Source organism: Idiotropiscis lumnitzeri, chromosome 4 (assembly GCF_059441095.1).
Source record: "Idiotropiscis lumnitzeri isolate Australia: NSW breed Sydney's pygmy pipehorse chromosome 4, RoL_Ilum_1.0, whole genome shotgun sequence".
NCBI lineage: Eukaryota > Metazoa > Chordata > Actinopteri > Syngnathiformes > Syngnathidae > Idiotropiscis > Idiotropiscis lumnitzeri.
In genome coordinates, this window is record NC_142394.1 from 419572 (window position 1) to 435000 (window position 15429).

Here is a 15429-nt window from a genome sequence, read left to right on the forward strand (position 1 = left end):
TAGGTACCATACACACTATCAAACTCAGGCACAACAGTCTTTATTCATTCACTGAAACGTTGGAGAAAATTTACTTAAGTGTGAAAACAGGAATAGAATGGATGCCCTTTTCCAAAAAGACAGCCAGATACAAAGAAAAAAAATCAATCCTGGAGGTTTTCCATTTTCTTCATTTATTTTTCACTCCGTGATAACAGGCTGATTATCTTTTTGTTTAATCAAAATAAAACATTTGCCTAACTGAAAATGAATTCATGCTTGTGCATTTTCTCCACTGCCACAAATGTTATTTTTTTCTAGCAGATTCATTGAAATAATCAAGAGATTACTCGATTATTAAAATAATCTTTAGCTGCAGCCTACATGTATCAGATGGATGGATACATGCTGAAATCCTACAATGCTGTTTGCAGGGAATAGGGACCAGGTTGGTCCGTGAATAGACAAATGTGTATAATTGACGGCCACTGAATTGCATTGTGGAGGTGGGAACTTTTTTTGTATACAGAAAAAAATAAATAAATGCGGATAAAGATTCAAAATGTATTGGACAAAGGCCCCCCCACCCCACTCAAATATAAAAACATTATGAAATAAATTTTGCAAATATGCTTATTAGCCGGTGTGCAGACTCTACTTGTCTATAGTGTAAAAGTGTTTTCATCTATTTCATTCTTGCAGGTTCCTTTTATATCCCCCAGTCTCAGTGCAAGATCAAAGTGAATCATATCACATGCTGCAGGTTACGCAGTAGCGTATTAATGTTTGCATTTGATTGCATGTACAGTTCGAGCGACTTTTTGCTAGTCAGTTCACAAGAACTGATGTATTTTATTGTGACAAGGAAGAAACAGAGTAACTGCGGCTGACACTTTATCATGCTTTGACTTCACATTTCAACCATTGTCCCAACAACCCAAGGTGCATTTCAAATTCTGTATGCTTGTTAGCCGCCATAAAGCAGCCACAGATGAATTGATTCATGATCTACTTGTTGAACTGACCGCCATCTCATTTTCATTCCAACACAGTAATCCACCACTATGCAGCCAAAACTTGACACTCAAGAATGTGCGACTGTCATTTTTTTTGATGATTCAGCCTGGTCTGGTCTCTCCACCAATCAGCAGTTGGTGCAAGCCCAGCCCTGCGACCCATTGGTGAAATCCTCCCTGCTGCTGCTCAAGTTGATGCTAGCTCCTGATCCTGCAGGAGGCTGGCTCAACACCAACGGCTTCTGAGACTTGAGCTTGTGAGCCACCGTCATGAAAATAGCCTCAACATGGTCACTATTGCCAGAACTCATGCTGCCCTGGCTGTTTGGGTTCTTAGCAGAGGTCTCAAACAAAGGCATGGAGTGGGAGTCAGCAAACTGCTGCGCCACATCTGTTCCTATTTGGACGGAGTCTTGCAGGTCGCACTTGTTTCCAACAAGGATCCTTGGCACTTCCGTGCCCAAAGCGTGCTGCTTACACTCCTCAATCCAGATGGGGAGGCTGCGGAAGCTGGCAGCGTTGGTCACGTCATAGACGAAGACTACAGCGTGCACATTGCGGTAGTAGTGTTGCACCATGGACTTCCTGAAGCGCTCCTGGCCTGCTGTGTCCCACAGCTGGATCTGTAGAAGCGGTGGCATTTTAGAAGTATCACCCAAAAGTCCAAAGGAAAGACAAAACAAAATTGCAATGTGCATCAAATGCATACACAATGAGCTCACAGGGATCATTTAAGTCTACAGGACAAGCAAGTGTTTAATGTGATTTTAAGTAATTAATAAATGAATGATATCTTTATACACTGTTGGAAAGCAATGAAATACAAATACTTCGTTACTGTGTGTGAGTAGACTTTTCAGGTCACTGACTCATTACTGCACTACTTGAATATGAATTTTTCTGACATTATTTTTACTTAACTCCCTACATTTGAAAATATAGTTTGTATGATCTACACTTACTTTGTCAACATAGACTTGTTACTTTTATTAACCTTCGAAGATGACCGTGCAACGTTAAAAAAATGTAAACATAGAGGTAATGTCAACCATGGCTGAGATTACATTCAAGACGTTAAAAAAATAATAAAAGCAGTGACATGAAAGAATGTCAACCTCCAAGTATTAACAACAAATCAGGAGAAGCAATATATTGCCTATACAGACCATGGTTTTATTAAAGAGAATGTTGTTGGCAGCAATAACGATTTGTGGTAAAACTTGTTGTCAGCCAAAATCTATCGTGAACTTCTGGTGTTCAAAATTGTTCAATTAATTGGAAAACATGCATTCATGGAGTAAAATGTTTTGTTTAGTATTTCAGTCTGTACTTTCTAGACCTGACCCAAGTACTTCTACTTAAGACAGTGAGCGCGTGTGTCTCACATGTGCCATTACAGTCAGCCGTGACTGACATGTACCATGCACTTAAAATGTTAAAAGGACACCGCATCACACAACAATTACTGGGTCAAACCACAGATGAGGAAAGCACAGGATACAAAGTAAATAAATTAAGATGAGGGCGTGAATGTCTTTCTGTAATCTACATGTTATTTTCCCAAACGCATCCTACGTTTAAGTATTTGTGCAAATAATAGCTTGCTCAAAATAATAACTGCTCAATACATATGAGCTACATGGCCACCTTGAGCTTCTCGCCGTCAATCTCCACCAGCCTCTCCCTGAAATCTACCCCGATCGTGGCCTCGGTCTTTTCAGGGAATTTTCCGGCGCAGAAGTGGTAGGTCAGACACGTCTTGCCAACCCCTGAGTCACCGATAACGATTATTTTGAATATACGAGTCCTCGGCGGAGGAAGCCCGACGGGGCTCGTCAGAGAGCTGGAGAATTCAACCGACGAAACGCTCTCTGCCATGGTCGCTGACACGCTGCTGACCGACGACCGATGAACGCCCCTTTCCCATTGCGGCTCCGACGCCGCTGCTGAAAAGCAAGCAATGAAAAGAGATTACAGAACAGCTGCCACTGTCTCTCGAAATTTGTGTTTATTTGATAACCGATCATATATGACTTGCGATTACTTAATTAATTATACGCCTGAAAAGTGTACAGTTTATTCATCTTGGCATTTCCTCCACAAAGCCACGTTTCCCTCTCAGTTCGCGTCTCGCGAGAAGATCGAATGTTGCATTCACTGCAAGCGGAAACGGAACCACCCAAATGAAGAATTGCGTTCGTGAAACTGATACGGCCTGACTAAAAATCGACTTTATTCCATTTAGATTTTTTTGCCACTGCAATACAATGTAAACTGATCACGAGTAAATAATATGTTAGTTTGGCCCTATCGCATCATTCCGGTATTTATTTTTTTAACATGGGTATGACATGGGATTTACCGTAAATGACCAGCCAGCCCACACAAAATAGTCTCGATGGATATCTGCCTCCCTGATGTAATACAAGTGAAACTGTCGATGGTACGGTTCCATCATGACCTTCACATGCCCAGCAGCATAGGTGTCCGATACAAATCACGATTATGAAATTACACAAAATATGACAAATTATTTTTTATCTTTAAAAGTATTATATTGCGAAAATGTTCTAAATACATTTATAGTGCAACATACGATATAATTACTTACTTAAAAGGGTATAGAGCTTCTAAATGGTAAAATACATCCAGGCATTCCCTCTATAGCCTATTTTAGGGGTCCTCCAGCTTTGCATGGTGTAACGTGTTGGATAATTCCAGAAGGTACGTCGCAATTCTTGAGCCTTTCGACTTATTGCAGACCGGTAGTGTGACTGCACATCAGTACAAGCATTGACCTGGACCGAGCCTTCAAGAAGACAAGGCAGTGATTTTTGAATATTCGTCTGAATTCTTTACTATTAAACGGTTCATCTCGTTTCATTACAGTTAGTTAGCCGAGCTGTTGAAAATGTTGAGCGTTGCTAGAAGCGTTTCAAGGACTCTGCCGACCAGAAACCGCGCACGAAATTTGTCATCCTTTCTAACAAAGGTGAGCTTCCAACCAACACTTAAACGACATTAAGACATCCTTCTCTCCGTTAATTGCTACTTGTGTGAGGCCATTGTGAGCTTTAATATGTTAGCTGTTAGCTTAAAGCTAGGTCCTTCTCGTGACTTTTAAAAACGCCATTTGTCACTCATTTGGTTGTCACATGGACAACTGCCGCTGGGTAGTTTACATAATCGTTGGGAATTACACTAATTTGTCGCATCATAGATTTGTTAATTCTTGATTGTTGCGAGCGGAAGCATTTCGAATGCTAACGCCTGCGCAATGGCATTTTAAGCGGTTGCGTAGTTTGACAATGTAACCTGTAATCGTCTCAGTCGTTTTAAATATTTTATCCTTGTTATGTTAGTAGTTAAATTAGCCTGTGTTTAAAGTATCATCCCAAATCTGCAGCACGTGTGACTTGTTGACCTTCAAGATGATGTCCCCCTCCTGCCTGCTGGAATATTCCTTTCATGCTGTCGTTCTAAAACATTGCACGCCCGCCTGATCCTGATGCCAACACTAATACCTACCTACCTACCTACCTACCTACCTATTACTGAGCACAGATGCCCATTACGATTTGATCACTGTCCTCAACTATTCTGCCCTCTCCAGAGATTAGATTATGTGGAAATTGATTTGTGAGTTCAATCCCTTCAAAGGAACATATAACATGATCTGAATCATATATTCATGTGACCTGCACAATGCACTCCCAAGCTGCCAATACAGGTTGGCATGCAGGGATGTCAGATTTGTTTTATGTGCCAATCATGTTAAAATATTTAATTGGTCCTAAGACTTGGAAACTACGTTGTGATGTCCCCGCAGGCTGACTGGAGTGTCTTCCAATCTCTTCGTGCCCTGTCTAGGAGAGACTATGCGTAAGTGTATTTTAATTATTATTAAGGGCTCTGGATATAGTCGTCAGTCCAAACTTAAAAAAAATAATAATTTCATGTGCAAATACAACAACAAAGCACTTCTTCTTAGATATAGCAATAAATTGAAAGAAACCATTATTTCAGTGCAAAGGGGTACATTAGTAACAATAGTTGCTGTGTTTTGCAGATCAGAAGCCATCAAGGGAGCAGTCATTGGAATTGACCTGGGAACCACCAATTCATGTGTTGCTGTCATGGAGGGGAAACAAGCAAAGGTGATACCAAATATGTCAGTTCTGATGTTATATGTGCTGTATGAAATCCAGTTTGCCAAATATGTATAAGGACATTTACCTTTAATCAAAAATAACATGTCTTGGTCTGTTTGATCTTCAAGTATATATTTAAAAATAATTGTGTTAGCCATATTTCTGTACTAAGTGATTATCAAAACTTTTGTAACTATTACTTTTCACAAGGTTATGGGTGTGACTTTGATGATCAATTAAATCTTAATAGTTTACCTTTTTTAATCTTAAATCATTGCGAGTGACCTCTAATCTTCCTTTTTTTTGTACGCTAAGGTGACATACATTGCAGGCTAACAAATGTGTTACTGTTTTAATGGTAATATGGAAACATTCAGCTAAAACTGCTTTCGTAGGTTTCTCGTGGTTTTCTTTGCATTTTTTGTTAGAATTGCTCCTAATGAAAAGTGCCTTTAGTTAACTTTTGAAACGGAACTCTATGATTTTAAAAAAGGTTTTACTTTACTGTGTAGTATCCAGACACATCTTGACAAAACACTGATGACCTCAGTGCATGACACAGCACACTGTACAAGAAACTATGTAATACGGCCTTCCTGCACAGGTGTTGGAGAACGCTGAAGGAGCCAGGACGACTCCTTCAGTCATTGCCTTCACTGCCGAGGGGGAGCGTTTGGTTGGCATGCCTGCTAAACGCCAGGCTGTCACTAATCCTCAGAATACGCTGTACGCCACAAAGCGACTAATTGGCCGCCGCTTTGATGACGCTGAAGTACAGAAAGACCTGTGAGTGAGGATATGCAAATGTGGCATGATTGAATGATCTTTTAGCTAACATGCTTGTTTTTCATTAACAGGAAGAATGTGCCCTATAAGATTGTGCGTGCTTCTAATGGTGATGCTTGGGTGGAGGCTCATGGAAAAATGTACTCCCCCAGTCAGGCGGGGGCGTTTGTGCTGATGAAGATGAAGGAGACGGCAGGTAATGACTGATTATCTCATGGGTTTCTTCTACACATACAATAGACACATTTTCATATGGTGCTGTTTTTGTTTGTTGCAGAGAACTACCTGGGGTCTAAAGTGAAGAATGCTGTGATCACAGTGCCGGCTTACTTTAATGACTCTCAGAGACAGGTAAACGCGCACACACACACCGGCAAATGTCAGGTATGCCAGCTCATAGTTTTTCTCCACTGTGATAGCTGAGAAATGACTTCTTATTAGATTATTAGTTACATTAACCTCTCTCATTGCAACTAATCGCTGTGTTAATGTGCATTCAGGCTACCAAGGATGCTGGTCAGATTGCTGGTTTGAATGTCCTGCGTGTGATCAATGAGCCCACAGCAGCTGCGCTGGCCTACGGCTTGGACAAAACCCAGGACAAAATGTGAGTAGAAATGATTCTAAACTAAATGTGTCCCTTGTGAAATTCAAACAAAAACCGAAAATAGTCAGTTTGGTATGGAGTTGGCCAATTGACTTATATTTAATACAATACAATACAATTTTATTTATGCAGCGCATTTCACAACAGCTGGAGCTGTAACAAAGCGCTTTCCATGTAGTGTAACATAAATTAGTGGAAAAAATAGATAAATGCAATGGATTTGCCTGCTACTTCAGTGAAAAAGTACAATATATCAGGTCAAACTTTGTCACAACAGCAAGTGCCAAAAGTGAAAGAAACCTGGAGTGGTATATTAATTTAACCACGTGTGACCTTTAATACTGACACAAATTAGACTCAGTAAATCATTGGTTGTACTTTTTAACTTGGTTTACTCTTAGTTCAGTCATACATCATCTTATGAGAGGTTAGGGTCATAATGTTTGTAACAATGTCAAAGTAATGCAAGATAAAAATGTAGGTGCATATGCACCCGTGCGCCTAAATCTGCAGACATGTGGAACTGCACGTGTTGTTTTTTATTGGGGGGGGGGCTGTGCAGGTCCTCCCATCGTTTAGAATGTGTCACTTATGCATTGTCATGGAAGCAGCCGAGCCATGATCAGGCGATACCTGAACCGTATACGCTCACAGATTTCCCATTAACCATAATGTACTACTTCATTACGCCAACAGCCAAAATGGCAACAATATTAATTGGTCAAAACCTCGTGTGATGCAAGAAGTATTCCTGCTTATTGAGTGGGACTTGGAGTTTCACCACGCCAATCACAAACAACTACAATCATTGTAATCCTGCCATAAGTTTTTGCTGGACAGGGCTTATCAACACCCATTCGCTTTTCTATTGATTCAACGGCTCCAAACCTTTTTAGTCATTGTTAGGGCTGAACAGTTGGGGATTTTTTTTTTGTCTTATTTTTTTTAAATTTATTTTTTTTTTTGGGTTGACATCACGACCAAACCCAAAAAACAAATGAGCGGTCGTTGACTGAGTCGTTTAGCACTGTGATGCCATTTTCTGTCAACTGTAAATGGCTGTACAGGACAAAAAGGCCACCCTCTAAGATTGATAAAAATGAGTGGATTTTTCTGCTTTTGTTTATATTCCTCAAATGCATTGTTAATCAAATTACCATGTTGTGACGAGTGGGGGCACATATAACACAATAGTGTGAAGACCATTTTTGACTTGACTTTTTCACCTTTACACACAAACAAAATAATAAGGCCCCTAATTTGTTTTGAAAGATCAGACGTCTTTCTTTTGCTGTAATCGAGTTTCCGTGTAAAACGAGATTTTGTTTGTTCGTTTTTTAGTATTGCCGTGTATGATCTCGGTGGAGGCACGTTTGATATCTCCATCTTGGAGATACAGAAGGGAGTTTTTGAGGTGAAGTCCACCAATGGCGACACCATCCTTGGAGGGGAGGACTTCGACCTGCCTCTCCTCAAACACATTGTCAAGGAATTTAAGAGAGAGGTGATTAATGGGAGACTGTCACAAGATTGGCCTAATGGGTTGAAATGCCTGTGGTTCATATAAATATTATTTTGCCACTTCAGTCTGGTGTAGATCTGACGAAAGACAGCATGGCCCTTCAGAGAGTCCGAGAGGCTGCAGAGAAGGCTAAGTGTGAGCTGTCATCTTCACTACAGGTAAACATGCGTCACTCAAGGAATTAACTATTAATTTCCACCTGTGCTTAATAAAATGTGAAGTTTGAAAATTCAAAGTATACTTACAGTTTTATTTTAATTTCCCATGATATTGTGTTCGCAGTCAAATAAATTCAATCTTTTAATGCCAAGTATTAGAGGGTGACACAGGAGTGGATCTTAACTCCCACAGAAACAAATCCCGTTCTGTCCCAGACTATAGTTAAAAAAATTAAATAAATATGTGCCGGTGAAAACGACTCCCATCCTGCTCCCGTTCAGCATGACTCAACTATGACCCCTGTTGGAGTTGGGTCACCGTGGAAATGAGAAGTAGTTAGTAAATCAACCTTTAAAAGCCAAACTTACTCCAATGCGTGTTCGTTTTTTTGTACTCAAGAAGAAAAGGGTCAAATCAAGACTCAACAACTGATTAGAGTTCAGATATTTAGTTTCTTCAATTTCTGGAGTTCAGGAAATAGTACAAAGACAGATATCTGGGCGGCTTTTTCTTAATCTCACGAGAAACTGCACTCGGGCGAGCAACAGTCGAAAAATGCGCGCCATCTTTCAGCCCAGCTTCAGTTTTTATAGGAGTTTTTTTTATGTCAAGGGTAATGTAGGTTGAATCGGTCGTCCTCACTCCCAACCACGGCACCGGTCCACGTCCAAGGAAAGGTCCTCCCCAGGTTAGTCATCGTCTGGATAGTTGATTCCCGTCTGGTCCCCAAGACTGGCACGCCAACTGGCCTTCTCCGGCGGGCAGTCTCTCCGTCTCTGGTCGGTGTGTATGTGCATGTGTATGTGGAAGTGTATGTGCGTGTGCTCCGATCTCCAATTGTTATGTCTTTCGGAATGTGCTTTTTGCGATAGCGTCTGTGTGAGTCCTCCAGTGCCCAATTTGGTATGTTTGCATCTCTACAGCCAATGTGGAGAATGTGCTTTGTCGTCTTTGTCCATGAAGTGCTGTGGATGTGAGGGAAGCTCATGGAAATGCTATGTGCGCAAATCTATTCTCACTACTGAGAATTTCAATTAAGTTCACACATTTAAACTAAGTACTATAAATTTCGCATATGAGAATAATATAATAAATCAGTAAACATCAGGCCTACAATCCCAGTCATTCTTGTGACCCGTGCTTCTAGTTTCATTTGATAAATGCTTGTTTCATCCATGTTTGAAATATTCAGTAAATATGAGCCTGCTAACTTTAATAATCAACATTGTCCCGTATGTGTTTAAAATAATGCCAGTAATCGTTATACAATCCTTCACCCCCGTTCTCCTCATGGACCCTCAATATTTAGTGCAACATTTCTTTCCTGCTCTAGGGCTGTTGAAAAGCGTTTTCACTGAGAGCATTGATGCTACCAACTTTTTTTCACTTGGTCGCACCATGCACGACGGGATTTAGTCACACTGTTTTTTGGTGTCGAACACCATGAACATATTTGCTGACGTATATTTGGGGGACCGGAATACCCGTTGAAAACTCATGCAGGCACAGGGAGATCATGCAAACGCCACACAGGAAGGCCGGAATCAATCCCATGACCTCTGCACTGTGAGGCCATTGCCACAGCCGTATGGACTTTATTTGTTCTAAATTCAAGTCCGTGCACAGCAGCTGCGACGAACTGCGTGATGACACATAAATTACCCCCCTAACAAGTAGCGTTTTAAACGAGGCGAACGAGGAGTCTCTTGGCGTGCTGATCGCTAAAGTGAAATACAACGTCTGGAAGGACCCAAAATAAGTGCTTAGGTGTACAGTCAACTTTTAACAGACGTCTGGTTAGAACCACGTTAGGGTGGAGAACCATCAGCTATGAGCAGAAATGTTGAATTTCAATCAATACGTATCTAGACAAGAGGACGGCTCCATTAGCAATTTAGCATACCCTCTCAGATCGGAAAATGGAAACGACTGACGTCATCATGACGAAGAGGTTTCATGTCTAACATATATTACATTATTATCATCACATTAATAATATTTGCGCTATTTTGCATCAAGTACCAAGTTTTGAGATCTACACAGTGATAGGTCTCAGAATTAGCCATTTTAATCAATCTAGTTTTGCTAAGGGACAATGGTTTTATTGAGATATAATCTGACATTTCGGGCATTTGCATTTTCATATACACAATTACTCATAAATACAAAATTATACTATACAGAAAATAGTTTACTGCCCCCCTCACAAAACCTCCTTTAGTGTCTGCATTATTACAGTAATAGATTTTGTTTTTAATGGTATATGGCATTTTCTGTCTTGTTTGTAAATGTCACTGTACATTATGAAGTAAATCTAAATCAGTGATAGAACGATATGCTTTTTTCAAGGCAGATACCGATTATTAGTAGTTATGGTGGCCGATATCCATTGGTTAAAAAAAAAAAGGGGTAAATGGTGTCAAAACTTGGAAAAAATAAAAACTCCAAAACTTGACTTAGTTTAAATAAAAGTTTAAACAACTTTAGTGGTATAATTGTTAAAGCTTTTTTAGATCTTAGAAAATAGAAAACATAATTTCAAAAGTCTAACAAAGTGCACAGAACTTCCAGGCTCGGCTGCATGTATTATAGTTCCATGAAAACAAACATCTCTTTAAAGTTTATTACAGAAAATCGTTTTCTATTAGTTGTGTGTTGTAGTAGACTGACATTTATTAAAATTTCAGAAAAGTATGTTGTAGTATTTGTGACTCAAGGTGAAAAAGCAAACAGGCATCTTACTGCTGATTAGCTGCTACCCACTGCACAAGGAAACAATACATTACAATACAATGCAACTTTATTTACCGTATTTTCGCAGTCATAGGACGCGCTGCCTCAAAGGGCGCAACACCTGCTGAGGGTGCTATTTCTGTCTTTGAAGCACACACTGGGCGCGCCGCCTTACGAGGCGCTAGCTCAAAGCAGCTGCTTTTAGCATAGCAATAGCTCGGCTGCTCGCGCTGACTCAGCCCATGGCAATTCACTTTGCCTCAATACCATAAGCAATCGCCACATTTCAAAGACAGTTGCCATGATACCATTGACAATCATTAACAATGACTCTAACCAATAATAGGTATCATGGCAATAGTCTACAAGACTACGTCAGGGGAGGGACTTCACTGGTCACCACACTCCTTAGAGTCACGGTTTAAAAAAAAAAAAAAAAACTCAGCCTACAAGCAAACAATGAAACAAAGAAATAAGATTAACACAAAACATGTATCTCTTATGCCATCAATATACCAAAAAGAAATAAAAATAACACAAAATGATATAGCAATGGCTTCTTGGGAGCCATTAGAGCAATGCCTTCTGGGAGCCACTCAGACTCAGCCAAATCACATGGCTGTTTAGAGAGATGTGCTGTTATGCTTTGGGCTTTTTGTCTGTTGTCTAAACCTGGGATGTTTCTTGCTTGCAATAACATAAATGATAAGACAGACTACAACATTGTGGACAGCTGCCCTTTTGTCCAGCTTTCTCCCACACCATCACCCAAACACCATAGTCACATAATGTATAGTCATGGTCACTTTGAAGCATAGATGACTCACACTTTGTCCAGCAGGGTGTGCTAACATGCACTCCGAACAGCCCAATGAGTAAAAGGGTTGATGGTCGCGAGTGATACTTTGTCCATATAATGAGCGCAGTCGCCTTACAAGGCGCTGTGTTAGTTTAGGGGAAGATTTGGGACTTTTAAGTGCGCCTTATGACTGCGAAAATACGGTATATAGCACATTTCACAACAGCTGAAGCTGTAATGATCAAATGGTGTTGTGAGCTGGCCAGTCTGCTTCTGCAGGCAGCGCGACAAGCTCAGCAGAGAGAGAGAACTGCGCTGCTCCCAGGCAAGATAACCCATCTTTTAATTTATTGTCCTTGAAAATGAAAAAAAAAAGGCAGATTAACGGCAAAATGACAAATATCGGCCCCGATAATCGGCCTGGCGGATAATCGGTCTTTCACTAATCGAAATATCATTATCTGTCAAAAAAAATCGCAATACATCTTTTTTCCCAAAATCGTTCAGCCCAAGTGTCGAGGCCCATTTGGATAATTCCGTTCCCATCTGCTCCTGTGAATTTTTAATCCTGTTCTGGGCCAATGCCGCGATAAAACCTAAAGTTGACTCCCATCCCGTGGTATTCTTGATGAATTGTCTGCCTCCAATGCCTTGCAGATCTGAATGCATTACTAATGCAAACTTAACAAGAAACTCTGGAATCACATTTCCTCTAATATTTTGATTTAAAAGGGGAATTTGCACTTCGTTTTTACAGACCGGTCTATTATATATTTATCTAATTTATATATTTGTCTGTATTATTGTTGTATTGTACTGGAGAGGGGAGCTCTCTAATCTCGTTGCACTCTTGAGTACAATGACAATAAAGGGATTTCTAATTCTAATTCTAATTACTGCACCAGGTTTGCCACCTAATCCCAGAAGGTAGCGCTGCACTGATTTAGATCTGTAGCGAGAGAGAGAGAGAGTGAGAGATATCTCCATGTTCTACCAGTGTTTGCTCCACTTACCGCCCACATTCCCCCAAATGTATGGCAGGCTAACTGAAGACTGAATTGTGCGACTGTTTTGTCTCTCTGCCAGGTGAAAGTTTTGCTCTTTGTGTCCTTAGCTGGTGGCCAGTTCAGGGTCTACCCTGTCTCTCGCCCGGTGTCATTTGGGATAGGCTCAGCACACCTGCGACACTAGCCAGGATAAGCAGTGCAGAGAATGCTTGCATTGATGCTTTGAAAAAAAAAAATTTTGATTGTGTGCGTCTAAAGTAGGCGTGGGCAAACTACGGCCTGGAGGCCACATATGGCCCGTTAAACGTTTTAATTCGGCCTGCCAAACTTGGGAAGAAAAAAAAATGAATAAAGCTTGTTAATGTTTTGTTTTCTAAATACTCTAGTGTGTCAAACATCGATATTTTGTTGTAATGCTTTTGTTCATTTTCATTTAAAATTAAATGTATTTTTTTTTCTCCGATGATTTTCTCCTGGTCCGGCCCCTCTGTCAATTTTTAGAACCTGTTGTGGCCCACCAATCAAGTTTACCCACCCCTGGTCTAAAGAAAAGCCACAGATTTTTTTAAAAACTGCCTGATGTTTCCATTATCTAGAATAAGATATTTGATTTTTTTTTTTACGTATACAATGTGCAGAGGAAATAAAAACTGCAACATCATAGGGCTCGTGATATTTACTTAACATTTTTAAACACACTATTAATCTGAACACAACTATGAATGGCAGCTGACTCAATTAATAAGACAACCTTATCCTGGATTCGCAACCTCACACCAAGATCTTCTAGGCACGCAGTACTTGTTCAGAGGCATCTATCCTAAACACCCTAGCCTCACTGAATCACCTGTTTAATGTCAAAGTAATTCAGGTACTTTCCTAGGTGGGCTGCTCCATTACTTGATTGTTTGCTCTTGTTTTTAGACTGACATCAACCTCCCCTACCTGACCATGGATGCATCCGGTCCTAAACATCTCAATATGAAGGTGACCCGTGCTCAGTTCGAAGGCCTTGTGGCGGACCTGATCCGTCGCACGGTGGCTCCCTGTCAGAAGGCCATGCAAGATGCAGAGGTGTCCAAGGGTGACATTGGAGAGGTGCTTCTGGTCGGAGGCATGTCACGCATGCCCAAGGTAAACAACAATGTGTTTTACTGGACTTCTAGTTCCCTGGCCCAGGCTAACTGCTATACTGTGCCTGTGCGCATAAAATTGGCAGAAGTGTTGCGATACCTTGCTGCACTAACACCGTCTCCCTCTTTTAGGTGCAGCAGACTGTTCAAGACTTGTTTGGCCGTGCACCCAGCAAGTCTGTCAACCCAGATGAGGCTGTTGCCATAGGGGCAGCCATCCAGGGTGGCGTCCTCGCAGGAGATGTCACGGATGTGCTGCTTTTGGATGTGACGCCACTGTCGCTGGGAATTGAGACTCTGGGTGGAGTTTTCACCAAACTTATTAACAGGAACACAACCATTCCCACCAAAAAGAGCCAGGTACCGACAGGTCGAAAGACTACGTGACCATGATCATCTTCCGGTTAATCTTGAGAAAATGATGCTACGATGCTACATTTCTTCCTGCTCCCTTTCAGGTTTTCTCCACAGCAGCAGATGGACAGACTCAAGTGGAGATCAAAGTATGTCAGGGTGAGAGAGAGATGGCGGCAGACAACAAGGTGCTGGGTCAGTTTACCTTGGTGGGACTCCCCCCTGCCCCCCGTGGTGTTCCCCAAATTGAGGTCACTTTTGACATTGACGCCAATGGTATCGTCCACGTGTCCGCCAAAGACAAAGGGACAGGCCGGGAACAGCAGAGTGAGTTTTTTCCATATTGCAAATGTTGTCGGTTCAATGTAGTGTACACAGTCACTTAAATTTCACACATTTGCCACTATGTGTGCAAGTCATGAAAATTCTGGTAGAATTCAAATTGAACATTTAAGAGCATTTATCAAGTTACTGGGTGCTGGGTTTAACAGTTCAACCTAATGCAACAGAAATATTTAGTGGATAAGAAGCTGGATTGAGGTTGGGTTCTTATAGCTTCGGCTTCTTTGTCTTCATCTATGACTACTTTTACTACTCCTCCTACTGGTTCTACTATGCCATGTTAAAAAATTCGATATACTAACATAATCTGTGTTGCTTGTTGATTTGTCGGTAGTTGTTATCCAGTCATCAGGAGGTCTCAGTAAAGATGACATTGAGAACATGGTGAAGAATGCAGAAAAGTATGCAGAGGAGGACAGAAGAAGAAAGGTGAGGGCCTTACGATGGATGAGAGGCTACTCGAGGGATGCATTTACAATTGAGTGGCCAGAAGTCATCAAAAGCTTCTTTTGAGACGCTTGTGTTGCATTTAGTCATTAACTTTTTGCAGATTCTCAAGATGAATAATTTTCCTTGATGGGTGCTGCAAATCAGTCGAACCAAACGGCAACATTAGTTTTACTGATAATAATAACTTAAACTACAGGAATTTATCAGTAATAATGTTATGGCTTTACATATTCACATTATCAGCCATTCAGGACAGAGCAGTGTTGTTTTTGGCAGGCATTTTAGATTTAGTCTTAGTCATTTGGACGAAAATACCTATTAGTTTTCGTCAGATTTAGTCATTCCTATCCGTGATAGTTTTAGTCAACGAAAACTCAAAAAGGTTTTGGTC

At 40.8% G+C, this 15429-nt stretch overlaps 2 protein-coding genes across 6 annotated transcripts in view; one reads left to right on the forward strand and one right to left on the reverse strand.

The window, feature by feature from the left end:
* Positions 1-152: 152 nt before the first annotated feature.
* On the reverse strand, positions 153-4496 carry rab33ba (RAB33B, member RAS oncogene family a). Of its 5 annotated transcripts, none has more exons than XM_088294367.1 (3): positions 4420-4496; positions 2643-2941; positions 153-1618 (listed from the first exon to the last, which is right to left on the reverse strand). In XM_088294367.1, exons 1-3 carry the CDS (start codon positions 4463-4465, stop codon positions 1124-1126), a joined length of 840 nt encoding a protein of 279 aa, XP_088150493.1. In that variant the 5' UTR covers positions 4466-4496; the 3' UTR covers positions 153-1123. The 5 variants fall into 5 exon arrangements, with proteins under 5 accessions (XP_088150493.1, XP_088150497.1, XP_088150495.1 ...); XM_088294371.1 differs by lacking the exon at positions 4420-4496 and adding an exon at positions 3607-4123; XM_088294369.1 differs by lacking the exon at positions 4420-4496 and adding an exon at positions 3358-3462.
* hspa9 (heat shock protein family A (Hsp70) member 9) overlaps positions 3689-15429 on the forward strand; it is an 18752-nt gene continuing 7011 nt past the window's right edge. The window contains exons 1-13 of the mRNA XM_088294360.1: positions 3689-3987; positions 4825-4877; positions 5065-5152; positions 5751-5932; positions 6004-6128; positions 6210-6283; positions 6433-6539; positions 7881-8043; positions 8127-8219; positions 13684-13893; positions 14025-14252; positions 14351-14573; positions 14923-15017. Of these exons, the coding sequence (XP_088150486.1) occupies positions 3907-3987; positions 4825-4877; positions 5065-5152; positions 5751-5932; positions 6004-6128; positions 6210-6283; positions 6433-6539; positions 7881-8043; positions 8127-8219; positions 13684-13893; positions 14025-14252; positions 14351-14573; positions 14923-15017 (1722 nt within the window). The 5' untranslated portion in view covers positions 3689-3906. The remainder of the gene's footprint in view (positions 3988-4824; positions 4878-5064; positions 5153-5750; positions 5933-6003; positions 6129-6209; positions 6284-6432; positions 6540-7880; positions 8044-8126; positions 8220-13683; positions 13894-14024; positions 14253-14350; positions 14574-14922; positions 15018-15429) is intronic.